The 26,545-nt window shown below is 49.4% G+C and overlaps 1 protein-coding gene across 1 annotated transcript in view; it reads right to left on the bottom strand.

The window, feature by feature from the left end:
• Window positions 1-4,252: 4,252 nt before the first annotated feature.
• LOC124198076 (supervillin-like) overlaps window positions 4,253-26,545 on the bottom strand; it is a 28,159-nt gene continuing 5,866 nt past the window's right edge. Inside the window, exons 3-24 of the mRNA XM_046593731.1 lie at window positions 20,621-24,731; window positions 17,685-17,763; window positions 16,304-16,558; window positions 15,966-16,219; window positions 15,612-15,881; window positions 13,493-15,365; window positions 12,806-12,951; window positions 12,411-12,650; window positions 11,711-11,800; window positions 11,224-11,647; window positions 10,695-10,880; window positions 10,438-10,518; window positions 9,547-10,039; window positions 9,265-9,467; window positions 8,392-9,166; window positions 7,840-8,328; window positions 7,416-7,752; window positions 6,920-7,200; window positions 6,517-6,771; window positions 6,122-6,436; window positions 5,757-5,912; window positions 4,253-5,601 (exon numbers count right to left, since the gene is read on the bottom strand). Coding sequence (XP_046449687.1) covers window positions 5,515-5,601; window positions 5,757-5,912; window positions 6,122-6,436; window positions 6,517-6,771; window positions 6,920-7,200; window positions 7,416-7,752; window positions 7,840-8,328; window positions 8,392-9,166; window positions 9,265-9,467; window positions 9,547-10,039; window positions 10,438-10,518; window positions 10,695-10,880; window positions 11,224-11,647; window positions 11,711-11,800; window positions 12,411-12,650; window positions 12,806-12,951; window positions 13,493-15,365; window positions 15,612-15,881; window positions 15,966-16,219; window positions 16,304-16,558; window positions 17,685-17,763; window positions 20,621-24,662 — 11,331 coding nt within the window. The 5' untranslated portion in view covers window positions 24,663-24,731 and the 3' untranslated portion in view covers window positions 4,253-5,514. The remainder of the gene's footprint in view (window positions 5,602-5,756; window positions 5,913-6,121; window positions 6,437-6,516; window positions 6,772-6,919; window positions 7,201-7,415; window positions 7,753-7,839; window positions 8,329-8,391; window positions 9,167-9,264; window positions 9,468-9,546; window positions 10,040-10,437; window positions 10,519-10,694; window positions 10,881-11,223; window positions 11,648-11,710; window positions 11,801-12,410; window positions 12,651-12,805; window positions 12,952-13,492; window positions 15,366-15,611; window positions 15,882-15,965; window positions 16,220-16,303; window positions 16,559-17,684; window positions 17,764-20,620; window positions 24,732-26,545) is intronic.

A 26,545-nucleotide genomic window follows, 5' to 3' on the forward strand; every position in this document is an offset into this window, starting at 1 on the left:
TTCTTTTGTTTTTATTTTATTTTTTTTTCATTTGATCTTGATGCGCGCTCGTTTGTTTATTTTCATCTCACGACGGCTCCCATTTTCTTTATTTCAAGTTTTTTTTCGTTCGTTCACATTTCCGGGACTGTTACGTGTCTTGCCCGCCCCCCTCCTATCGCCTCCCCAGCTCCCTTATATCATTACCGTATACTAAATTTGGTCTACATTTCGTTTTGAATTTTTTGTTGGTTTTTTTATTATTTTCAAAAAAATCGCCTTCATCATTTTCGGCGCCATTTTCAAAAACATTTTCCCGTTTCAAAAAAAACCGGAGATAAAACCGCAAAAAAATAATTGAATAAAAAGTGAATTTACCAGAGACATTTTTAACCCTTTTTTGATTATCTTGGCTCTTCTTCTCTACCCCTCGTCCATCACACTTGAGATAGAAAGACAATAGAGAGTTTCTCCAGTATATATATATTTGTGCTAGCTGCAAAGTCAAGAAACGGGCCAGCTGACACGGGCTGAAACGGACAGACAAAAGATGTGAGAAAGAAAGAAAAACACACGCAGAGTGTGTCCGTCGAGCCTCTCCAACAAACAAAAGAAAAAAGATGAAGAATCCTTCATGTGCACAGCTAGCTGGCTATAAGTTCTTATACACTTGTGTGTGTGTGTATTAAGTGCCTAGCTATTCTGCCAAGCTGCTGGCCTTGTACAACAACACAAAGACGGGCGAAAAAAGAAAGAAATTAACGTTCCTGAGAAGGGGGTACACACTATTTTTCCGACGTCGGAAGTCGATAATAAATGGATGCGACTCTTCTTCTTTTTATTTGTTGGGGGGGTTGTTGTTGTTGTTGCCTTTGTTGTTGCTCCCCTCACACTGCGTGAGCGAGCGAGTGTGTTGGCGACGCCAGTCACGCAATCTATCAAATCATTCCGTAGGTGGCCACATCACCCAAGTAAAAATAGGCAAACATTCGTAGATGATCAAACATTACGCAACACCGGCCGTCTTATATAAATTGATCATTAATTCTCCATCACCAAAAAATATGAAAATTCTAAAAAAATAAAAATTCTTTTGTTGTTGTTGTTGATGTACACGGGACGGGTGTAACGATCGGGACCTCAATCTTCTTCCTTGACGCGGATGTTTATCTAATGTCCATATATATACACACACACGGACAGACAGACAGACAAGACAGGCGTTTAGTAGACGGTTGGCCCATCCGTCCGTCCGTCTCCTGTATACTCGACACACAAAAAAGTTTGTATATACACCAAAAAAGCCCGTCTTCATAGAGGAAAACACACACACACACATAACGGGCCTTTATGTCTACGGCGCCGGACGTCCAACAATAACTTTCCCAGCTCGTAAAAAGACAGAAAAAGAAGAAGAAGAATAACAATATTATATAACAAGAAGAAAAAAACGAATATAAGCGCTAGAAGATATATCTATTGAGTGTGGATGGCGAATTTCACCGCAGCTGTTGTTTGTTCCATCAGCCTCTTCTCGAATAAAATAGCAAAAAAATACCGCGTGAATGTTTATATATTTATACGGGCCAACTGCGGTGGAGGGACATTGTCCCGAACCAGCAAGCCGATCATGAAAACGGTTCTTCTTCTTCTAGATGGAAGAATAATAATAAAACGTGATGAATGATGACCCTCTTTTTAAGATTATAATATACAAGACGGACGCAAATGTGAGCTAGACGAATATATATATACATACATACACGCTATGTGCAATATATGTAAATGAAAGCGACATTTCTTTGATACAACTCCGCCGGCGGTTGTAGCATTTCTCTTTCTGTCTAGCCACCCGGCTTCGTTTGAAATGTGCGAAAAGCGAAAGCCTCTCCTCTTTATCATCGAAATATTCTTTTCGGGATAAGATACAGCGTCGACAGTAAATCAAGTCGAAATCATTTAGACTTACCGAGCAAATTGAATCTCCCGCCGGAATCTGGGGGGACATTTTTTGGACACACATCCACTCACACACAATCAAGACGCGTAACTGTCACAATCACTCGATTATTTCATGTCGACGGAGCACTTGTTCACCTGTCCGTCAGTCGACTGTAACTAATTTCATTTCAGGTAAAGGTTTAATTCTTTTTTGAGGGGGGCGTTGTCCGTTTATCTTTAAATACGGAGGAAGGGTCACTAATATCAAAACGGGGAAAAACATTTTTTTCTCACCCAGCCTTTCGTGAGTGGCGCCATACGGTCGATCAGAAAATATTTGAGTCAAAATCAAAATTGAAATTCTTTTCTACCCAAATAGCTGGGCCAAATAGAAAAAGAAAATCGGCTGATTTTAATTCGTAATGAAATCAAAATGAGATTTCCAGCCAAAAAATGTTGTTCGAATCCTCCAAAAAGTTCCTCCCTACATTGCACAGCCCTCGTGAGCGCGGCCGGGATTACACAACACAAATAACGATCGACGACGATTGACGATCCGGGGCCAAAAAAGAAAAAAAGAAATAAAACACACGGTGGAGAGAGAGAGAGAGACAGGCGGTAGAGAAGTTAATAATAATCAAAGCTGAGCAAAAAGAGACCCCAGAGACTCCTCTTTGGGAGTCCGTGTGTGTGTGTCACGGTTCATTCTCGTTTCCCGCCAGCATCGTCGTAATAATAATCATAATGAATGATGTTGCATGTTTCAAACTACATCATCTATATCGCTCCTGCTCCTGCTGCTGCTGCTGGAATAGACCAACCGGAAGGTAGCTATAGCTAGAGAGACGGGCGGGTATAATAGAGTTAACTCCCGACACACACACACAACAGCAATCGCGGAGAAAAGCCAAAGACTTGCTGCCGACCCCAAAACTAATGGAGTGTAATGGTGTACAACGACAGGAGGACGCAGCAGGAGGAGCATATAGCTCAGTATTTTGCCGGGCAATATGTATTTTATTTCTTTTCAAAATCTGGCCGGCATCCAGTGTGTGTGTGAAGAGATGTGCAGCAGGGCACTCTGCGAGTCGTTTATCTTCTCTAATAATGACAAGAATGGAGTCAAACTAATTAATTATATTTTCTCCTCTCTCTCTCTTTCTCTCTTGAGCATCTCTCCTGCTGGATCTCTGATGTATTTCACGCTACGTTGCCCAGCAGAGCCCCTCCCACCGCTATATACTTACTGTAATAATGGGTGTGTGTTTTTCTTTCTTTCTTTCTAGCAGCAGCAGCAGCAGCAAAGTCTTGTCGAACGAGCCAAGCGGCGGATCCTGTGCGCTGGGCTCTTCAATTCATTTTCTCTGTCAATAACAAAAGCAGCGCGATCCTGGCCGTCTCCTTCTAACTCTCTGCTCTGCTCTCGCTCCTGATCAATAATAATAAAACACCAGCGCTCGTTATTGTCCCTCCTCTAGACACACCGCAGCCATCTGCTCTATGTGTGTGCTGTGTGTGTGTATGGGGGGGGGGGCAATATTTCTCGCCCAATCAACTTGAGTCGTTCATCCTGACAGATTTGCTCGATCGCTTTTGGGTTCCTGTCAATCGACCTGCTCGTTCATCATCGCGTTTAATTAGCGCGAATTTGGAAAGAAACACACAACAGCGCCCGAGGGAGGATAGATCCTTCAACCGAGCTATAGGATCCACTCCACCGGTCGCCATCATTTTTTGAAGGGAAAAGAATATGAAGAACAAGACTTTGTTCCATTTTTGCGATCAAACGAACGCTCCTGCTGCTGCTCCTGATGGAAATGAAGAGCGTCGTCTGCAGTGCCCCACTTGTTCCTAATTAAAACAAAAAAAAACTGGGGGATCTAATAGACAACAACTAGCAATTCCGTCCACACGCATTTGATTTATTATTACATCATTTCTCACGTAATGATTTTGCAACTGGAAAAATAACACGGACTAATCCGTTTTTATTCCGTTTGGCGAGTCACCTGGAAATAATAACTGTGATAGGGGGAAAAGTGATGGACGGGCGGATGTCATCCAGGCGGAAGCAGAACTGGAAAGGGGGAAAATTCGTCTAGCTATTTATTTATTTTTGGACGATTACGTTCGCAGTGAATCGATGGGAAGCGGAGACGTCATCTCAACAGGTTTCCGCCTGGATTCTTCCGCGAAAACACCAAAATAAACGAAATTAAAAAGAAAAAGGTGGAGAGGATTAAAATTAGACGATGTCTAATGAGCAGGGGCTCTATAAGTGGAGGGGGAAATTTTCCAAAATAATTTGATCGATCCGTTTCATTTCATTTTCATTTTTATTTATTTTTGTTTTGTTTTATTTTTCGTGATATCATTTTGATATTTATAGCATCGAGAACATCATCAGCACAAATGTCTGCAAGTGATCGTTGTGTGTGTGAGTGCGCACGTAATGAGACGAAGGGGGGGGGGGCGAAACGGGAGAGCACGTCTGACATAATTATTCACTTTTGATGATGAAGGAGGAAAGAAAATTGAAATAAAAAAATAAAAAGGAAAAAAGCTTGTCGTTAGTTGAATTTTTTTAAAATGAAAATTTCTTTCCTGTCTGGCGCGGGAATATAAGGGGGGGGGTGGGAAATACATCTCCAACAATGTCGTAACATGTAGAAAGGAAGCGAAAGTTTTGTCGGCCAAAAGTTGCGCGAAAAGAAAAATAAAAAAGAATTGAAGAAAAATATTCAAATCGTATCTCTCTCTCTCTCGTGTCGCGTATTTTTCACGACAACTGTACAAAAACTCTTTCAAGATTTTTCCCTTTTTTTCCCATTTTCCGCCTTTCGCCTTTCGACGACGCCGACAAGAAAAGGCGAAACGCACGCACACGTCTTTCACGCGGCGTCGCCAGTTGCCTAGACCGTCATTTTCACGACTGTCGAGCGAAAAACGAAAGTGGACAGGGGGACGTCAAAAAGTTTCTCTTATTTTGTTGTTTGTTGGTTGGTTGGAAAAATAATGAAAAAAAGAATCAAATACTCTCGACTATTTCAACCAGAAAAATTGATCGTCAAGGCACACACACACAAAGCGATTCGACCTTAGAATAATAATAATAATAATTAAAAAAAAGCTCCGGAAAAAGGTTTCCGCCATTTTCAAAAAGACACTTTTTTTGAAAATGGCGCCCAAAATATTTAGGGAAGGGAAACAATTAACAAGAAACAAACAATCGGTGCAATATGGTCATCAAATGAAATTGGTTTAAAAATTGGGGGTGAGGACTAAACAGCATCTATTATGAACACGCTCAAAAGAGAGTGCGTGCCTATTTCGTCATTGAAATTGTTATTTACCTTTTTTAAAATTATTTCCTCCTTCTTAATTGTTTTTTTCAAATCGTAATTTTAAAAATTTGGTTAACTATTATTATTATACATATCACAAAATGGCGATATTGTCCGTTGCAGATGATTCGATCATTCCAGTCGGCGGCTTCAGTGAATTTTCGTACGTGTGTCATAAAATGGGTGTGGATGTCCATGCGGAAGGGGGGGGGGCGTCCATATAATTATTCAATGGTCTCTGTCCACTTTTTCAAAAGAGTCCAGTCTCCTTGCGCAGTTGCGTCTGTCTCCAGGCGGGCAGAGCGTAGAATTCCGTTTTGGCCATGCCCATCGTTTCCTTTTTTTTTAATAAAAAGAGAAAAGAAAAAGATTAAAAATCCAATTTCCTCGGTTATTAACGGCTGGCCGGAGCAGGAAACAATCAAAGGTCGTCTCTCAGACACACAAAAAGAGATTTTGGGGTTTTTTTGTTTTGGGCGTTGATTGACGCACCTGGAAATCGTCGTCTTTCAAATAAGATTCCAGTCGGGTGGGATCGACTCCTTCCGGAGGCGGACGCACTTGAAGCTCGCTCATCGTGTACGTCGTACGCTTCAGTCGCTCCAGCACGTCTTGAATGGGTTGGAGCTCGCCCGGACTCCGCCCCTCCTGTGTCCGTCCCGTTCCAACGTGTCGGAAATGATCAAAAATAAAAAGGAAAGAAAAGAAAAACCCACCGAATAAAATCGCGTTAGTCAAATCGTGTCACTTTCGGGCAAAACGCATTTGTCTGCCGGCCTTGGCCAGCAGTCTATACAGAGAGAGAGAGAGTCCCTGGACATGAATAAGTTAGTGTGGGCTCTCTGCCGAGTACGGACCTGAATATTGAGCTGGGCGACGCGCTCGTCGGCCGTCCAATAGGGGAAGAGGGAGGTGAAGGCCAGCGGCTCCAGTCCTGCCGACACGAGATAGGCCGGCGGTGGGATTCGATCCAGCTGATCGCCTTTGAGGCGGCAATATTCCATGACCGTCTCCATGGCGCAGCGTCGCTCGACGGCCAGTCGCAGCTTACCCGACCCCGTGTTGGTGTTATCCGTGTCGGGCAGGTCCGGCCACCAGCCCTGCCACAGCCACACTTCGTGCTCATTGTCCAGCATGAACAGCGTCGGTTGATTGGCTCCGTACAAATCCTCCTAATCACAAATTAATTTGTTTTTTAAAGAAAAAGATGAATTTAAAACCCAAGACGGCCAACATTTTGATGTATCCCAACCTGGACAAAAGGGTAGGGGCACGGCAGTTGGGGTAGGCGGGAAGAAGGAGCGACCTCGTCGGCCCGGAATTGGCCCGTCCACGACGTCAAATGGAAGAGACGAGCCGTGTAATCGTATCGGTTCTCCATGGGCTTCTCGGCCAGCGACAGGTAGAGTGAGCGGTCCGCCACCCGGCTCTTGTGCCCCAGGCCTTCCCAAAACTCACGCGACTCGGCTCCTTCGTACTGCTCCTTGACGGCCAAATTCGCTTCAGTCTACCAACAAACCAACAACAAATGGAAAACAAAATAAAACGAGGATGATGACGGATGATGGCGGACTGGGCCGGCAAAACTGACAGACTGTTTGTTTTGTGTTTTATTTATTTATTTCAAAAAATAAAAAGAGAAAGAGAAAACTCACCCGGACGTTCAACTCGGGTGGTCTGTGCTCCTTGAGGGCGGCTGCGGCGGCGCTGGCCACCTGGCGGGTGTGTTTGAGCGACTTGGCGCCGTGCCAGAGGAAAACGGTGCCCGTCGAGAGGTTGACGAGCACCAACGAGCCGCGGCTGCGGAGGGCCGCCACGCAGCGACGCACTTGCAGCAGGTGGGCCTCTTCCTCCACCTCGCCGCGCACAATGTACAGCCGCCATCGCTCAGACTCGTCCGTCTCGCCGCGCTTGCCGTTCTGGATCGTCATCCGTCCTGGGCAAAATATTTTTTCCAAAAAAGGAGCAAAATAAAACATTGTGTGTGTGTATAAGCACATGTAGTAAAAATCCATCCGATGCCCGGTAGGGGGGCGGACGGGCAGGAGACGGGCAGACGGGCAAAAAAAAAAAAGAAAGTGGGCGAGAATCGGTGATGGTTATCACCAGAGTAACTACGGAGCGATGAGTGTCTAGTAACGTTCGTTTTACCTTGGAAGATGGCCAGGAAAGCGGGGGGTTCGTGTCCCTGCTGAACGCGAACGTGAGGGCCGCGCTCTTCATCCAGCTCGACCGTTTTGAGGGCCGAGGCGCCCTGGTCGGTGGGCGGAGCCTGGGCGCCGTGCCAGATGAAGTAGCAGAAGCGATCGCGACCCAAAAGGCCGTGAACGGACGGCTGGCCCTTCAAATCCTTGCCCGTGACAGTTATCCGATACTGCCAGCGGATGATGTACGTGTCCCGCGAGTGGAACTGCCCGCGAGACACTTGATCCAGCAGGACCTTCTCGTAATCGGCCAAGTGCCACACTTTGACGCTCAGCGTCGAGATCTAATTGCAATTCAATCAAAATGCCAATCAATTTCAAATTCAAATTTCAAATTTCCCGCCTTTTTGTTTTTTAAATTTAAAACGAACCTGCTGGAGTCGACGTTCGGCTGGGTCGTAGTACTCGACACCGCGGCCGAGGTGGGCACCTTCCAGTTCTAAATCGGGATCTTCCAGCTCGTAGTCCAGCATCAGCTGGGCGTCGTAAGGTTCCAGCGAGGAAATGTCGTTCCCACCACCACCACCGCCGCCGCTGGCCGTCTTATTATCGTCGCTGTCTTGGTTCTTGACCCGGATGAGGCCGCTCTTGTCTGGCCAGTCGAAGAATTTCTCGCGGAACAGGACGGGCTCCATGTGCTGCTTGGCGGAGCGCAGCAAAGTCCAATCGGGTCTCTGCTGGCCTTTGCTCAGCTCGGCCGACGTGTGGCGCTGGAACACCGGGTTGATGGCACACTCGCTGTAGTCGTAGCCCTGATCCCACAGCTCCTTGGCCAGCCGCATGGCTCTCTTCCGCACTTCCAGTGGAGCCATTTTTCCGCTCCAGACGTACATTTCGCTGCCGAAATCAAAGACCATCACCTGAAATTCAAACAAACATTTAAATAAAAATTGAATTGAATTCATTTAAAATTAATTTTTCACTTTGTTAGGATCGAGGATATCCGTCTGCAGGATCGTCCCCCAATGTTGTTCGCAAGGTTCCAGGTGATCGCCGCTCAGTTGCCACACCGTGTTGGTGCTGGTGATGGCCGACTCGTAGAGCTCGTCCTCTTCCGGTGGTCCAGCTGGTGCCACCGATTGCTCGGCGTCTGTCCTGCCCAGGGCCGTCCAGAAGCGCTTGGAGGATCCGTAAAAGGAATTGGTTCCCACTTTGTCCTCCTCGACGATCTGGACGTGCGAGGCTCTGGCGCTGCCCAGGTCTTTCTTGGACACGATCCGCCCGGCCACTTCGGTCGACCTGGACCGCTCGATGACGTTCGAGTAGCGGCCGATGAACTGGATGACGTCGGTGGGCGTGACGAGGATGTAGCAGTCGCCGCTGTTGACCGACTGGTAGGTCGGCTGGACTAAACGCGTTTGAATTTGGCGCCGGCCCTTGACCTGCATCAGATAGGTCGAGCCGGCCTTGTTGTTGGGCTGGTCACCGCCACCGCCCGTCTCCTTGGCCGATTTCAGGGAAATGGCCGCGAAATCCTCTTTGGAAGCCAGGCCGGCCAACGCCTCGACGGCCAGATGGGAATTCTGAGCCAGTTTCTCTAATTTCATCCGCTGGACTTCGCGCTCGGCCACGCCCGTGTCCACTTCCTCGTACTCGTCTCGCAACATGTCCGGCCGCAAAATGAGCGACTTGATCGGATTTCGCGACGTGTTGTGTTTCCTCCGCTGGACATTGACCGACCGTTTCTCCACCACCACCCTGAAGAATAAACGGACAGAAAATATTGTACAATGCCCAGTCAAAGTAGAAAGAAAAATCAAAATTCCCAGTAATGGGATTACGGGATTGAGACTTACAAGTCACGCGATCCGGCGATCCTTTCGAAATCCTCGTCCGTGATGTCGGCGAACGACGAGGATGAGACGACGGCCGTGACGGATGGGGTTGAAGACGACTGGGCCAGCGACCAGGAGGAGGCGGCAAAGAAGGAAGTGAACGTTTCGTCGTCCGGCCGAGGGACTGAAACGATTCGCGAAGTGACTTTGCCAACTACCGGAATCTGTTTTCAATTAAAAAAATGAATTTTAATAAATTCCGGGCGGATGGGAATGCGGATGAATTGTTGGTTGGGTTTATACTATGAGTCTGGATGGAGTAGTGCTGCTGGGATCGGAGGTAGATCGGTTGAATGGCGGTTTGACGTCGTCGGTGGATGGAGATGAGTCGGAGGCGCCGGCCGATCCATCAGCGCCGGCCTTGACCCGCAACGGAACCGGTTTGGGGACTTTGATTTTCTGGTCCGTGGCGCCGGCGCTGATTTTGATCATTTCGGAGGAGAGGACGTGGACGGAGACTGGGCGCTGCTGCTGTCCGGCCATCTTGCCGGCCACGGTGAAACGGGCAGCGTCCGGCTCGTGAACCCTGTTCTTCCATCCTTTCTGGGCCGTTTCCAGGACTTTGAGCCGGTCGGCTATGCTGCTGCTGCTCTTGGTGGTTGGAATGTCTCCGTCAGAGTTGGTGGCGGCTTCGTCCACTTCGGTCGTGGCCGACGGGCTGGATGGGCTGCCCGGTACCGGCTTGGAAATCCTTTTGCGCCACTCAGTGTCGCCGCTCTTCTGCAGGGCCGCCAACCTTTGCAAAATAAAAACAAAAATCAATTAACAATCAAGAATGGAATTCATTTCATTCCGCCATGCTGGAATAAAGGCCTTGCAGCATTCCGGATCGTGCCAAATATTTTTTAAAAACAATTTAACGTTCCAGTTGGTTTTCTTTTTAATTCGGTCCGGCATGCGTCGAAACATACCACACAGTTTTCAAGTTTGTCCGGGCATAAAAGAGAAAAAAGTTTTAAAAACTACATAAGTTAATGAAGCCAATTGATTGTTGCTGGATTAAGGTGCGAGTGTGTAACGGCCATCGAATTGAAGTGGAAAAAAAAAGTGTTTTGGTTTTTCTCGTCCGTCTTTTTAGTGAATTCAAGTTGGTTGGTTTGGTTTGGTTTTACTACTGTCATCCACAAAGGATACCTCAACGATACCGTTGTTTTGACTTCGGCGCCGGATGAACTGCCGTCATCATCCTCGTCAACAAAGACGGCCGTCCGTCTGCTACTCAATTCCCGTCCGTTTACATAATGGGAAAAAGTTTTTCGATTTTTTCTTTTCTTTGTCTTTTTTTAAGTCCGGTAATATTAAGTGGGGAGGGGGAGGGGATAAGGCGGAAGGGGAGAAAGGGGAGAAGAAAACGGAATTGAATTTTGGTAAGAAAATGATTTGAAAATTACCTAGAAGCGACGCTGGATTCGCTCGTTTCCTGCTGATCCATTTTGGCGATTTTGTTGGTCTTGATTTTCGTCTGCGATTGTTTGACGGTTGTCGTTCCGGCGCTGCCGCCTCCCAGCCGGAATGTGACGGTTGTCGTCGTCTCAGTCCCGCTGCTGCTGCCTTCCGATTCCAAGATGATGGTCTCGCTACATGGATCGATAACGAAAACCAAAACAAATAAATAAATAAAGAATGCGGAGTCAAATGATTCAACTCGCGTCTTTCGTCGAGACCCGGACGCAACTGGCGTCAATGGCCGGACTAGAACAACTCAAAAAGTATCGATTCCCGCAGCTATATGGAAAGAAAACGGATTTATAGAAGCCATGCCCATCTCTCTTCATCCCTTCTAGGTTCTAAGGGGAAGCCGGACCAAGTCGGAAAAAAGCCCGGCTCTCTGACGGGATTCGTAATATCCAGGAATTTCGGGGTGGTGGTTATTTAAAAATAAGAACGGAGGATTATTTGACAAGGAAGAATATATCTCACGTTTCACGACGGACAGTGGACTGGGCAAGGCTTTGACTTGATTGACTCGGCTCGGCCGGGCTCGGTTTCGCCTGTTGTTGTTTGCCTGCAGTTGTAGGGGTTGACTGGGCCGGATCGGTTTGGCTAATCACAGTTGTTTCTTCAGTCTTCGGCTGGACGACCGATCCTGCAGGATCGATCGACTGATTTTTCGATTCCAGTTCGACGTTGAGCAATTGGGCGGCCAGATTGTTTTCAGCCGGAACCGGGAATTCTTCCGAGCTGCTGCTGCTGGAAGAAGAAGAAGACCGCTCCATTTCGTTGACATCCGGCGAGTGGCGCTTCAAAATCGATTTGGGCTGCTCGCCGCTGCTGGATGGAGATTTACTCCGCAAAATGCTCTTCATCTCCGTCGCGTTGTCCGAACTCTTTCGCCGCAAAATTCCTGTTTTTTAAACTTTGAATGAATTCAATCCGGTTTTGGAAAATTCTAATGATATCAACCAACCTCGGATTCTATCCAGGCCGGAAGCACTAGCCGCTTCTTCCTCGTTTTCTTTGGGTTTCGTTTCTTCGTCGCAAAGTTCTCGACTGATTTCTGCGACAACAAAAATAATCAAAACCCAATTACAATTAAACCGCCAAATGAATGATTACGAATTGAATTAAGTTAATTGGTTATCATATTGGTTGATTTTTTTTTAGTCCGATTGATCAATAGATGGAGCCGAAAGATTAGAAACCAGAACCGCCTTATTTTAATAAATAATAAAAATAAAATAGTTAAGAATCCAGCTTCCGGAATGGGGGGAGGAGCCAATAAAACATGTCGACCAGCGATGAATAATAATCAAAAAAGCGTCAATTTGCATCAACATGCCCCGATAATTAATAAATAATAATAATAAATTAAAAATAAAAGAATATATAAGCCAGTCATTCTCCGCCCGTCCTTGTCCGTCCACAAACCTCATTCGTCAATTTCATTTTTATTTCTGATTTTGCTTTTTTCCCCCCTAGCGCCAGCAGGAAATCGATTTGGTTGTTTCGAAGAAGATGGAAGTTTTGTCAATTTTGAAATAGATCCAGCAAGCTCTTTTTTTGGGTTGTTGTTGTTGTTGTTGTTGTAAATAAAAAGGAAGTGAGTTGTGCAATTTTTTTGTTTGAAAAGTGGAGTGACACTTGGAAACACTCAAGTGGATTTTAACCTATGGTCGGGATAGCGGGCTTGGCCGTCGACGGACCTCCTCCTCTGGTCCAGCCCAGATGCAGAGCCTTTCTCACTTCACGGCTGGTGACGGGCTGAGTCAGGAAGCGGGCCACGACCTTGCGGGACGGTCGCTTGGGAGGTAGGGCGGATGCCGGCCCTGCCACGGAGAGCGGCCGGTCAAACAATTTCACTCGATCCCGAAGGCTCAGTTTGGACGGATCGAATTCATCTGCAGCAACTTTTGATTTTTGGTTGGGGGTTTTTTGGTTTTGTCCGTTCGATTGATTGAAAAATAACTTAAATTCTAAATTGTGTCCGGCTATATAAATTTAATCTACTGGGCAAACAAAAATCTGATTCTGATTTAGTTTCTCTTGGGGGGCTGATTTTTACCTTCCGCTTCCGGTTGGGTTAAAATGTCGGGACTGGTCCTGGTGCCATTGCCATTGGTGTGCGCATGCGCCTCGACGACGTGCCGATTGACGGCTTCCACCAGGCCGGCACTGCGATTGGACTCGATCACGTGATCCAAGGATTTCCTGTACGTACAGAAATAAACATGTAAACACTTTCAACCGACAAAAATTTCCTCTTTTTCTTTTCTTCCAGCAGACGTAAACAAGTAAATAAATAAATCAACAGCAGACGGACGGAAAAGAAAAAAAGAAACTGGGCGAAAGAATTCCAGATGGGATGGCGCAACATCATCTCTGCTACGCCCTTTTTTTCATTTCCTCCGCAATCTCTCTCAGGCCTTTTTGTGTGTTTTTATTTTTGGGAGTTTTTCTTTTTTCTTTAATGATTTCCAGACATTGCGGTTGGCCGGCAGAGAGAGGCGGACCGGGATGTGTGTGTATCAAATGACTTGGAATTTTCCAGAGGGTCTCACAACTCGAGTGGCTAACAAGTCGCTTGCGGTTGTGGTTAGAAAAATAAAAAAAAAGGAAAATGAACCCAGGGAAAAAACAACTGGGATCGCCGGAATTCTGAAATGACTGGAACAATTTGATCGGACCCTCATCCACTTGGCCAGTTTTTTCTCCGATCGATTAAGTTGGGAAGGAAAAGGAGAAATCAAACCTTCGTGAAATGGGCGATTCAGAGGCGGAACTGTTGACTGGAACGGAGTTGACTGGGCGCGATTGAAGGCGCCAAGGAGCGGCGGAGGCAGCGGGCGGATTTGTTTGCGATTCGATGGAACTGATCCGCTCGGCTATCGACAATTGGCGAGGCTCTTCTCCTCCTTCCGCTGGATGTGGCTCTTCCGGTTGGTCGGCGGCTTCCGGCTCTCTCTCGGCGACCTGCGATGTCCTCCGCCCGCTCTTGAGGATCGGCTTGTGAGTGGCGAGTTCGTGCTCGTCTTCCGTGCTGGATTTCTTCTTCAAAATGGGGCGCGGCCCTCCGTCGGCCCCCGGCTCGTCCGTCGACGGCCTTTTCTTGAGGATCGGACGTGGTTCGGAGCTGTTGCTGCTGGACAGGATCAAAACTGGATCCGGCAGCAGGATTGATCCGGGTGACGAAGTGAGCGACGCTCGTTTCAGGATCGAATTGATGGGATCGGGCGATTGGGAACGGGCCGATTCGGCACTGCCGTCGCGGCTGAGCGGCCGCTTGAGAATCGAGTGCGGCTCGGCGATTCCGTCGAGCGCCACTGGCGCAACGGCCGATAATTCCGTCGGCTCTTCGAACCGCTTTTTCAGGATCGAAACAGGATCCAGCGGAGTGGAGACGACTTCTTCTTCGACGCGGAGGATCGGGTATAATTCCGGAGCCGATACTTCCGGCCGGATGCGAACACTAGTCGACTCTACGACAGCAGCAGCCCCACCACCACCACCACCACCTGCACCTGCACTGGAACCGCCTTCCACTTTCTTCTTGAGGATTCCCTGGACGGCTTTGACGCTGGAAGACGGGCCGCCACTCCCGCTGGCCGCTGACTCGGCTGCTACTTTGTTCTGCGTCTTTTCCAGACTCTGATCAGCTGATTTCTTACGGGCCAGTGACGACGACGACGACGAGGCGTTGGCGGAGTTGGCACGCGTCGACGGTGGCACAGCAGCGACGCCAGCGGGACTACAACTGGCGCCCGTCGCCTTCTCAATTGGGTTGACGGCTGGTCTATTTTTGGACAGCAACAAGGACGGACTCTGGGGCTGGGGCTGCTGCTGGCCCTGCTGCAGTTTCCCCTGCTGCTGGGCGCTGCCAGCGGTCGCAGCTGGTAATAATTTAACTGCCGGACTGCAATTGGAATTGACGGAGGCATTGGGAGGCTCGATTTTGCTGGCCGGGCGACGAGGTAGAGCCGTCGGACTGGACGGAGCCGGTTGGACGTTGGCGACGCGATTGAGGAGTTTAGTCGCCACGGCCTTGACGCTTCCGGCGCCGCCAGAGGGCGGCGGATGCGCTCCGTTGGTGACCAATTCCCGATCGGGCGTCCCGCCCGTCAACCGGTCCACCTTGGCCACCGTCTGATGAGCCATGGCCGTCAAGGCTTCGATCCGGGCTGTTAAATCTTCCGTTTTGATGGGCTCCGTCGTCGTCGTCGGCGGCGGAAGCTTTTCGGCCGAAGCGACTTTGCCCGTCCGCCACGGAACGGACGATGAAGAACTAACCGGAGGAGGAGGAGGAGCTGGGAAAGAGGCGGAATTATCAGCCGTCACCGGAGTTGTCGTCACGAGGCTCTCGCTAATGTTGTGAATTTCAGGGACGGGCGGGCGGATGAAGGCCGGCGGTTGACTGGTCTTGCGTAAATTGGCCCGCAAATCGGCCGCCGGGTCTCGTTGCGGACTCTGGCGCGTCGGCGGGTGCTGGACCGTCGACTCGGTCCGGCGCTGCAACATCATCGCGCTGTTGTCGATGCTGGAACTGATGTCCGTCTCGGCGGAAGACGCAGCCGAACCGGCCACCAACTCGGCCGTCCTTCGCCTCCTAATCCTCTTGCCCGTCTCTTCTGTTTTAAATTTAAAAAATGTCCAAAAAAGGTTATCAATCCAGCCAAAATGTAGTTAATTGATATGCAATTATCTCATCACGCCCAAGGGGGGAGGAGTTTAGAGGCGGGAAATATCGATTGACCGAAACAGAAAAGAAATAAAATAAAACGGGAAGTATCCAATTTTTGTGTGGACGGACGGGATAAAATAAAAATAAAAATAAAAAATGAAAAATAAATAACTGGAGAAAGAGTTGAACGAACCTTGAGATTCAATTTGGCCGGTGGCGAGGACCTGCTCATCCGTCAAGGCCCGGTTCAAATTGGATTTGCGTTTGGTGCTCTTATCTTTTTCACGGCTGCCGGCCTGTAATGACGACGATGAAGATGAAGAAGGAAGTTTCTGTCGGAGGACCACAACTACGCCGCCCGGCTGGCCGCCATTATCAACTACAGGGCCAGCAGCCTGGCCGTCTGACGGATCGATGGGCGGCATTTCCAGCAGTGGAACCGACAATCTTTTGACTCTCTGAACTGTTCAAGACCCAAAACAATTTGAAAGCAAATTAACTTGGAGAGAGTTCAATTCAACCAAAATTGGAACATAGAAAATAATACCCGACTTGTCTTCGACGGGCGGCGGGGTGGCCGAGGTGGCGGCGGCTCTGAGCCGGGCGGCCCGGTTGATGCGCACCGGAGCCACTCCGTTGTTGTCCTCGCTGGCCAGCAAGGGACTCTCGCGCTTGATGAACCGTTTGATCCCGCTCGAGCTCACGTTGCAATTGACCAGGTCACTGACGTTGGCCGTCGTCGGCGGATGCTCTTCCGGCGCCCGTGATTCCAGCTGTTGCTTCTGCATCTGTTTGCGGTGCCTAAATTCAATTTTTGTTTAAAAAATTCAATTTCATTCAATTGGAAGAAAGAAAAGGGACGGGCGGACGGAGAGACGGACTGACTTGTATTTGGCGTACGACTGCTCCTCGTGCGGAAGATCTTCGCTGGACGAGCTGTGGTCATGGCCAAGGCCAAGCGTTCCGGCCGCCGCTGCCGCCGCCGATCCGGCCTGATGGCGTGCGGCTTGCAACTGTTTTCGACGCTCTTCCTTGTAGCGGGCGATCCGCTCGTCCCTCTTCTCCACGGCCGTGACCGGAGCGCTCCCGTTTCCCGTCTCGTTGTTGTTGCTCATCTTGCGCCCGCCTCCACTGGATTTCCTGCCACCCGGATTAATAAAAAAACAGAAAAGAAAAGAAGAAAAACTCGTCAAAACCGGAATTTCTCATCATTTGCCAAGTTGCGTGAGATGATTGAGGATATCAAAATGTGCATAAATAATCAACCGAGTGGATAAACCAAAGAAGAAGAAGAAAAGGGCGCGTCATTCAAAGAAACGGAATGCGGAGGCGGAAACTGAGAAGAGGAGAAAAATATAAAACGGCCAGTGAAGGGGCGATGATGAAATTAAGAAAAAAAAATGGCCATTTCCGCCATTTTGGTCGTGTGTGATGTGTGTGACGGGCGTAAATGAATAAAATAAATAAATGGAAAAAATGTTGAATGATGGCGTCACTTACCGAAATGTTTATTTTTTTAAAGAGAGTGACTATTTGTGACTAGGATAGTGGGACACTCGACTGCGAAATCAATTCGAAAAAAGATCGTTAAATAACTTGTGGAATTACGTGGCGCGGGAAAAAAAAATGTCATCCGCCCTCGCCCAGTGATGAAACACGAGACGAGACGTTAACGATGCGCAAACAGGAAAATCATCAGAACCGGAATTTCTCTCAACAAACGACTACAAATGGATAAGCTATTACACACATTTGATAGCCGTTTTGACCTCGTTTCAATTCGGGACCGGTTTATATTTTTCGCTTGGCGGATTTTGTTATGAGAGAGAAATGAGAACAAATTTATAATTAAAAAAATAGCCCAGTCTCTTTCATTTAGAACAGGAATGTTCAACAGTGCGGAGTCAAATCGAAATGGAAGGGAAACTATGAGAATTGGTCTAACCAAAATCCCAATTAAAAGCAATGGCCATCTGATTACAGGAATGGCCGGTTATTTTACATCAGGTCCGTTTGGGTCATCGAGACCTGATTTCCGCTCATTTTCCTTCATCCCTCAATAATTTTTCAAAAGAAATACGGTACATTATTTCGAAAAGAAAAAAGAAAAAAAAAAGACACGAAATTTTTATTGTTATTCTTCTGTTTCGTTCGGGAGCTGCGGGCGAAAACAACAAAAACCAACAAGGTTTTATTTCGGACTTGTTGATTTCTTCATTTTTAAAAAGAAAAAGAAAATAAAATATAAAAAGGAATAACAATATACCTGGACGTCGGAGTGGCAGTAGTGGTAGCTGCTGCTGTGGTGGCCGTCGTCGTCGGTTGGCGGCCCTTGGACGCAACACCTGTCCACACATACACACACAACAGAGAGAAAATGAATTTCAACAACGAAAGAAAGAAACGCACAACACGCTGGGCGGACATGGTATGCAAGTCGCCAGCTTTTTTCTTTCGGTCCGGTGACGTTATCGCCGTTTGGAATCGAAAAGAAAAAACGCACATCGAGCCATACAATTGACGTCACAGAGAGCCAACGCCAAAATAAGAAAAAATAAGAAAAAAAGGAAAAAAAAAAAACATCCCGGCAACACGATCCCATGACAACCGGAGGCGTTTGTTTTAGATTCCCAACATGGAAGGGCCAGCTTTTTTTTGTCGGGGTGGGTCATCGGAATGTTTTTCTCCGCATTTGCCAAAACGCTCAAATGACCAAAAATAATCAAAACGAAACAAAAACAAAACGGGGCCCGTCTAAATTTATTTTGTTTTGGATGTGGTCTGAGATCTTCCGGACGATACCGGTTTCCATTGGAGATCCGGTTGTGTGTGTGTTTGTGTTTCATTGGAAAAACGGACCAGATCGTGCCGGCCCCTTCATCACGAACTGAAATAAAGCTACTCGATCCTGGGTAACGTGACGAGTTCACGTTCTGTCCAGTCTACACAAAGTCCAACTCGAAACAAAAAAACTTCCATCCAGCACGGAAGATAAATGAGCGCGCACACATTCATATCAATTGACGATCAATTGAGTTGGGGCCGACACAAGGTCCGTCCCGATGGGTCCCGACCTTTTTTCATTTCACATTTCATTCCGTGTAAAAGAAGGGGGGGTGGGAAGTCGGATGAGTCAACAAGGCCGTCACGACGAATGGGGCGGTAAAAAAACAAAGATGGGGGGGGGAGAAAAGAAAAAAAGAAAGTTCTTTTTTTTATTTTTATTTTCCCATTGTTGGCGTGTGTGTGTGTGGGTTATATTCGATTCCATTCAATCAGGCAGACTCACGCACAGCTGACTCACCGAGAGCCAGGAGGCAATAAGAAACAAAAAAAGTGTCAAAACAAAATAAAAAAGAACAAAAATTGCGGTGGCTCGTCGGGAAACCTTGGGAGAAAGTCGAAATCATCGACGAAAAAACCGGATGGGCAATCACCAAAAACCGCAATTCTTTTTCTTCTCTCTGCGCTGGCTCAAATCTGACGAACTGTCGATACACACACACACACAAACACTGCCGATGGATGTGTAAATTCCAATCCAACCCCTCGAGGAAAGAAATCAACAACACGAAACTCAATCGTTTGCCTATACGCGATGGATGGATAAATCTCGTCGCCCAAAAGATTATTCAAAACAGGCGACGGACCCCAAAAAATCAAAAGAATCCAGCCAAGAAGAAGAAGAAGAAGAAGAAGACGGACGTGTAAGAAAGAAAACCTTGGTCTCATTTCCTTCGGGAAACGCTCTCTCTCTCTCAGCGTGTCCCGCCCCCTTTCTACGTCTACGCAACCTCTCGCGAGAATAAATTTATTCAAACACGCAATAAGCGCCACCAAAAAAGCCCCCACCCCCCGAACAAAACGCAGAACATCGTTTTCCTCGCGTCATTTTTGATTCTCCGAAAAGAGAAAAAATAGTTGCCGAATTTTATTTTGGTAGCAAAAATAATATTAGATCATAATTAAAGGGGTGGGAAAAAGAGATAATTGACTGGAAAAAATAAGTAAATATCAAAGAAAACAAAATGCAAATCATTGATAAGCACACACACGATGCCCAACCCCGCCAAAACATGCCGATTAAATATATATATTAATCATAATAATAATAATGATTAATTATTACTACTAAATTGAGGAAAAATAATTTGAAATCATACCGTAATTTTTTGGTTTAAGGTAACACACACAAAGTAAATCGGACCGTGAAAAATGCCGGGCACACACAAAAAATTAATTTCCAACAAAACTAAGACACACACAAACACAGAGACGCACGCACTTGGAAAAAATAATAAGGGTGGCAAAGGGGGTGGTGGTGGGTGGTGAAGAAAAAAAAACTTTTAAGTTTTTCTTCTTGTTTTTGATTTTGTTTTGTTTTGAAATGTTTTCCACAAAATTTCGATTTAACGAATTTAAAAATCGAAAGTGAAAATATGTGTAGGTGAGTGAGTCAGTGCATGTCGCAAAAGACGGCGGCCAGGGCCAGCAGTGCCAACAGGAGTTGGGCGCAGGTGGTCAAATCGAGGCCGCACAGAGTTAGGAGCGACGTGAGGATGCAACCGGCGCAGACGACTTGGTGCATCACGATGATGTGCTGGGCAGTTGTTGTCGTGCGAGCAGCAGCAGCGGCTCCTCGCCCGCCGCCCAGCCAGCCCCAGCTGTGGGCGGGAGCCGACATTTTGCCTTGCCCTTGGCCGTCGCTCATCGACAGCCATCTAGCGGCAGATTGGCAAACAGACAGCTGGCCTTCCTCGACGGGAATAGGCCCAGCAACAACTTCATTTTCACGATCCTCTTCATCATGGCCGGACGACGATGAAGAAGAAGAAGTGGACGACAAACGGCTGGAATTGCTCCATTCTTCCATTTCCGGACTGGAGCGAGACGATGATCGGGCTGGAAGCGAATCGATTCCGTCGTCAGAGCCGGGCTCGTTGGGAAGGACCCAGTCGGCCGTCTGTTGGACCACGATGGGAGACGGACTCATAGTGGTGGTGATGGCCGTCTCTTCATGGCCGGTGTAAGCGACGGACGTGCTAGTGACGATAGTTTCATGCAACTTCCAGACAGTGTCGTCGCTGGCCACTTGGACGGGCAGACGAACGGGACTACTACGACATGCAGCGTGCGGATGCAATGGTGTCATGGGATCCGGCCGCTGGATACTATCGGCCGGCTCCGAGCATGTACCCTCACCTGACGACGACGAGGCCATCGAGGCCAATCGCTCCCGTTCCTTCTCTTCCTGGCGGATTTGGTGGTGCAGGATCTGGCGGACTTCGCGGGCGCAGCACGACACCTGGCCGGAATCGCTGCTGTTGGCCGGCGAGGCCGAGCGCTGCTGCTGCTGCGTAAAGTGAAACTGCGTAGTCGACTGGAACAGCGGCGATTCCTCCCAGCAGTGGCTGGCAGCTGGACTGGTGCTGCTGGCACCGGGCACTTCACTCGAAAACGACCCGGCGCCCGTCGGTGGTTTCAGCGCCAACTGCAATCCACTTGAATCCACTTGTCTCTTCCGTCCAGCTCCTGGAGCAGCAGGAGCAGCGACGGAACATTCCGATAACTCGGAAATCAAGTGGTCCATTTCCAGATCTGGTGGCTGCTGCTGCTGTTGCTGGACCGGAGCCACCACTTCCGATTTCCTGGTGGCGGCCAGGGCAGACGTCGGGTAGAGTTTGGCCAGCGCCGGAACTCTCTCCGTCACGTTGGTGATGGTCTCCGTGCTGCTGGCCGGCACGTCGCTCAAATGGGCCCGCTCCACCCAGCTGGCCATGGGACGCACTTGACGCTGGATGATGGCGTCCACGTCGTCCGGCTCCACAGATTTGCCCACTCGCTTCAATCCGCTGCGCTGCTTGACGGCCCGCGGAGTCTTGGCACATTTGCCCAGCTGATTGCTGCTGTTGTTGCTGTTGTACGTGTTGTTGTTGGTCGGGTAGCCGGCCGACTCGTCCAGCAGGTCAGACAAGCTCTGAGCCCGCGAGTCGAACGGATTGAATCCGATGTAACGTTCATCTTCTTCCTCTTGGTCGTCGTTTGCCCGGTTGAAATCGACGACGCCGCCACCGCCGCTGGGCCTGGCCGCGTCCATCCGAATCAGCTGGCCGATATTGGCCGACAGGGAGCGGATGGCCCGTTTCTTCTTCAGCGACTTGGTGGCCGACTGCTGGGGAACGTACTGGAGCAAATCGTCCAGCTTGTCCGTGTTGACGGGGCCGGGCGGCAGCTGGAGCTGGCCGGCATCTTTACGTAAGTTGCGGAAGGCCAAATCGTCGCGCACCAGGTCCGGGTACTTGGTGGGGTGGAGGAGCGGGCGCAAGTCCATCTGCTCCGGAGTGACGGAGCTGTGCAAATAGTCCGAGGGGGAGGCGGGCGTGACTGGGCCGAGCGGGATGCCAAACGGCGGCTGCGGTTCGGCAACTCGCAGCGATTTATTGGCCTGGCGAATTTGTCGGTAGGCCACGTCGTCGTAAATGACATCCGGTTCGTCCGGTGAAAAAGAACCAGAGCGGCTGCATCCTGATCCATCGAGATCCTGCGAGTCCGTCGCCATGGCGGCAGTCACCGACGGCGACAGCAGCAAATAAGAGCCCGACTGGGCGGCGATCGCTTGCGGATCGTTGCACTGGCTCTTGCGGGCAGCGGCCGCCAAGCGACGGACGGCCATGTCGTCGGCCACTTTGTCGGGGACGGCCGAGCGGCGGTTAGGCGGCGCTCGGACCCGCTGAAGCTCCGTGTTGGTGGTGGAGGTGGTGGTGCTGGCCGAGCCCAGATTCTCAAACGAGCCGGAAATGCTCCAGTTCATCATCGTGTCCAGGTCAGACGTGATCCCGTGCCCACCCAAAGGATCGCCTCCGGATTCCGATCCGCTGCAGACGCTGGCCGTGCTGACGGCCGAGTACGGCAACTGAGCCAGTTGCTGGTGGACAGTGGGCAAGTCCCTCCGCTCGGCCCTGTCCAGCAAATCCTCGTCGCCGTCCAGCTTGAGACTGCGGTAAATCTGTTCCAGCTCGCAAATGGCCTGCTCCAGGTGACGGTCTGTGCTGGGCTTCAACTGCGACAATTCCCTGACGTGGTGGTGAGGCGGCTGTTGCTGCTGATTGTTGTTGGTGTTGTTGTGATCGTTCGACACGAGCGGGAACCGCCTGGGCGTGCCCGCCGCCGCTCCATTAACAGAGTTCAAAGCGTTTCCGGTTGTCGTCGCCATATAAAAGGGCGGGCAATCGACTCCTACCGGTGAAATGGCCACCGCGTTGTTGCTGTTGTTGTTGTTGTGGTGCTGGGCGCCAGGGTCACGGCTTCTCGGGCTGGACAAATCGCTGTTGAGCGAACTGACGGACCCGTTGTTGCCCGTCAAGTGGAACGGAGCCAGTCGCTCCCGGGCGCTTTTCGTCGACGTTGGCATCGGTTTCTGCTGCTGGACTTCCTTGGAGCGCCAGAATTCACGGACGGGCGGGGCGGAAGGGCTGGCCGCCGACTGCTTCATGGCGGAGACGGGACTGGCCAGCCAAGGTGGCGGTTTGGATCGCTCCTGGTCGGGAGATTTGAACGGCGAAGGCGATTTGGCCGAGACGGACGGGAAAAAGGCCGAATGGTGTCGGCCGCTGGGGCTGCCCGGCTGCTGTCGCTGCTGAGGCGAACTGTTCAAGACTCGACGCTGAACGGGCGACGTGACTGGCAAATGGAGGGCGTGACTGTTGGACGTCGGAATGAGCCGTCCGTCCTGATCGACATTTTGGTAGTCGTGCAGAGACGACGGGCCAGGACTCAGCTGATGTTGTTGTTGTTGTTGCTGTTGTCCGAAACGTGAAAGGTCACCAAAGGAGAAAGAAGTTGGCCGTCCAGAAGACGAATGAAGTGGCAACTGCTGGCCTGGTTGCTGGCCCGTCTGCTGGTCGCCGGATTGAACTTGAAGCAAATACGATTTTTTGAGCGGATTGCGAGGCGGAGGTGGCGGCGGAGTGGACAGTTTGGGATGTGTCACCAAGGCCGACTGAGCCCGTCCAACGACTGGACTGTTGTTGTTATTGTTGTTGTGGCTGTTGTACGCCGGCTTTCTGAGAGTGACGGGCGACTCGCCCACCACCCGCTGGACGCCATTGGATGGCCCCGTTTCCGGATGGTGATGGGCGGCGGTGGCGGCGGCTCCACCCCATGGTCCCTGGATCGAAGAGGAGACGGGCGACAGCCAGCGCTGGTTGTTTGGAGCGCCCGGCAACTTGGACGTTGATGGATTGAGCTGCGCACAAGTCGACGGCCAGTCGGCGCAAGACGGCGAGGCATGTCGACTACTTTGCGATTGTTGTTGCTGTTGTTGTTGCTGCTGCATTTCCCGTCGCAGTGAATCTTCATCGCGTGACCGCCGCTGCAGGTATCGCTCCGTCCGTCCCGTACGTGACTTTGCGTGTCCGGCACGGCTGGCGCTGCCGTTGCTCGTCAAACTTTCCTGACTCTGGTGGTGACCGCCGCAGCGCCAATAGGACGACGGCGACGGCGCCCTCAAATGCTGATGATGGACCTGGTCCTTGTCCGGCTGCTCGTCCGAACTGCTTCCACCGGCGCTGGTTCCGCCGTGGTTGTTGCGACGGGCTTGGGCACGGGCCAAAATGGCGTCGCGACGCTCTTTGCGGCTCAGCGACGTTTGACTAGCGCTCAGGTCGCTCTGCAGCGGACTCAGAGAGTCGACGACGGGCGAGCGATCCTTGGACAGGGTCCTGGGCGGGTGCTGGAGAAACAGCCGCTTTTTGCTGGCCTCCTCCGACGTCAGAGGTTTCGCTTGGTGGCAGCCACCGGAAGCGACGGGAGAACCGACAAGACGAGAATGAGACGTGGGCTGGTGCTGGTGCTGGTGGTGCTGGGCGGGCCCGGTTTCTTCATCTGAGCTGATGGTGTCGTCGTGAACGGGCGGGGCCGTCTGCTGAGCCGACGACGGTTTACTATTGCGCCGGAAAAAGCCGCTCCATCCGGTCCATTTCTTCTTCTTTTGGCCAGCCAGCGGCTGTTGATCCGTCGCTACCACTTTCGAGACGGACTTGTCCGTCTGGTTTTTATTGACAAACGACGACAGGGCGTTGGCTCCGCCGCCGCCGCCACTCCCGCCGCCACCGCCGTAGAGTGACGTCACAGTCGCCTGGCTGCTCGTGTTGTTGTAGACGGCCCCATGAAATCCGCGATTGTTGTAGCCGGGCAGGCTGGCCGACTTGGAAGCCGTCGACAAATTGGGCGACGCTTTATCCATCAGCTGAGGCGGCGAGTTCGACACTAGGCCAGTCAGCTGCGATTTGGGCTTGTAGCCAACTGCTGTCACCTAGCGAGCGAAAAAACAAACAAACATTTTCAATTTCAATTTCAAAATTAAATAACAATCAATCAAATCTAATCTAAACCCCCAAACCAATTTTTAAAAAATAAATAAATAAAGTTCTTTTCTTTTTCTCTTTTTCCTCGTAGATATTAAAAAACAATCAAATTGGTTAAGTAACGGTGCGCCAAAACAACCCACACCGCATACTGAGAGAAAGATGTTGTTGTTGTTGTTGCAAAGAGCCTGCCTGTGAACCCCCCCCCCCACACACACACAAAATAAAAAAGACTAAAAAGAAAAACAGAAGGCCGACATGGGAATAACCCATAAACCAGCTGGGCGGTATAGTGTGTGTAGTAGCCGTTGTTGCGGCGCCGGCCCGGCAAGAAGCCACCGCTTCATTCGCCGACACAATGAATCACGGACGAGATATATAGTGAGGCTCTACTCTTTTTTTGGTTGTTGTTGTTTTATCCCCCCACCGCTTAAATCTAGCTCTCAATTTGCCGTGCCCATTTTTGAATTTTCTTTTCACAAATTTTTCGTCGTTTGAATTACCCGCCGTTAATAAAAAGAAAAATACGAGCGTTAATGCCAATTTCATCTTTCTTTTCTACGCCGTGATTTAAGTTCGATCCCGTTGTCGTTTGGCTTCTCTCCCCTTTGGGTTTTTGTACTCGGGGGCACCTCTTGTGTAAAATGAGAAGACGGGAATGGTCCGTCCAACCGAGAACGAAGAAGCTAAAAGAAAAAAAAAAGAAGAGACGGAATGGAAAAATATCTAAATTTAAACCTTCCGCCGCCGCATCCGCTTCTCCTCTCTCTCCTCTTCTGTTTATGGTGACGAGCTACACCCAACACGCCCCTTTTTTTAAGTCTGGCTGTGCTATGGCAAAGACCAAATGACGTGCACAGCTTCCATTGAAATCGTTCAGCACCGGACCCGCCGTTTGGAAAAAAACAAAATCCAAAAAATTCCGACTGTTCTTCACGCGGACTCAATAGTCGCCATCTCAATTCCGCCCGGACCAGTAAAAAAATCAAATTTCTTTTTATTTAAATGATGCGATTATTATTATTTGTTGCGGGGGTGTGAGAAAGATATGACACGGCAAGAAAGAAATGTAGAGAGATGATCCCGGTGTATAGAGATCTCTGCCCATTCCACACACACAGACAAACTATTCCCACGCCAAACCCGGTCACGCCGGCAGTGTTCCAGAATCAGTTTAGAATCTCAAGAGAGAGAGAGAGAAAGAGAGAGAGAGAGACTGGGCCAAAACAACATTTTCGGTTCAAACTTGAAAATCCTTTTTCAAAAATAGACAACCGGCGACGCACACCGTGTAGCGAAGCGCGTTCGGTAGTGAACGCGGACGTTTTTTAGAACGGGAGATGACGTTCCACCCAACACGCAGTCCCGCACACACATAATTCGACAAAAATGAACTTTCCAATTTAGATTTTTTCACTTGTTTTTTTTTGTTGGTGTTTTCGCAATTGTTTCGGTTTCCTCACGCGCAGTTTCACAAGACAAATAACCTCGATCCATTCGCCTGTAAAAGATTTGAAAAGAAAATTCCTTTTTCCCTTCCTTCCTTATTCATTTTCTTGCCCGGCTGTGGAATACAAAAAAAAACAACGGATTGAAAAGTTCTTTTTTGAAAAAACGTTCCGCTCGGCATCATTTTCCTCCACGCCAGTGTGAACCGGCTCATCGATCCGACGGTCTTTTTCTCTCAAGTTTGGCAATCGACTTACACGACGAAGGAAAAGCGAACGACACAATTGGATTATTACCTCATCTTGTATAACAC

This window comes from Daphnia pulex, chromosome 7 (genome assembly GCF_021134715.1).
Source record: "Daphnia pulex isolate KAP4 chromosome 7, ASM2113471v1".
NCBI classification, from domain to species: domain Eukaryota; kingdom Metazoa; phylum Arthropoda; class Branchiopoda; order Diplostraca; family Daphniidae; genus Daphnia; species Daphnia pulex.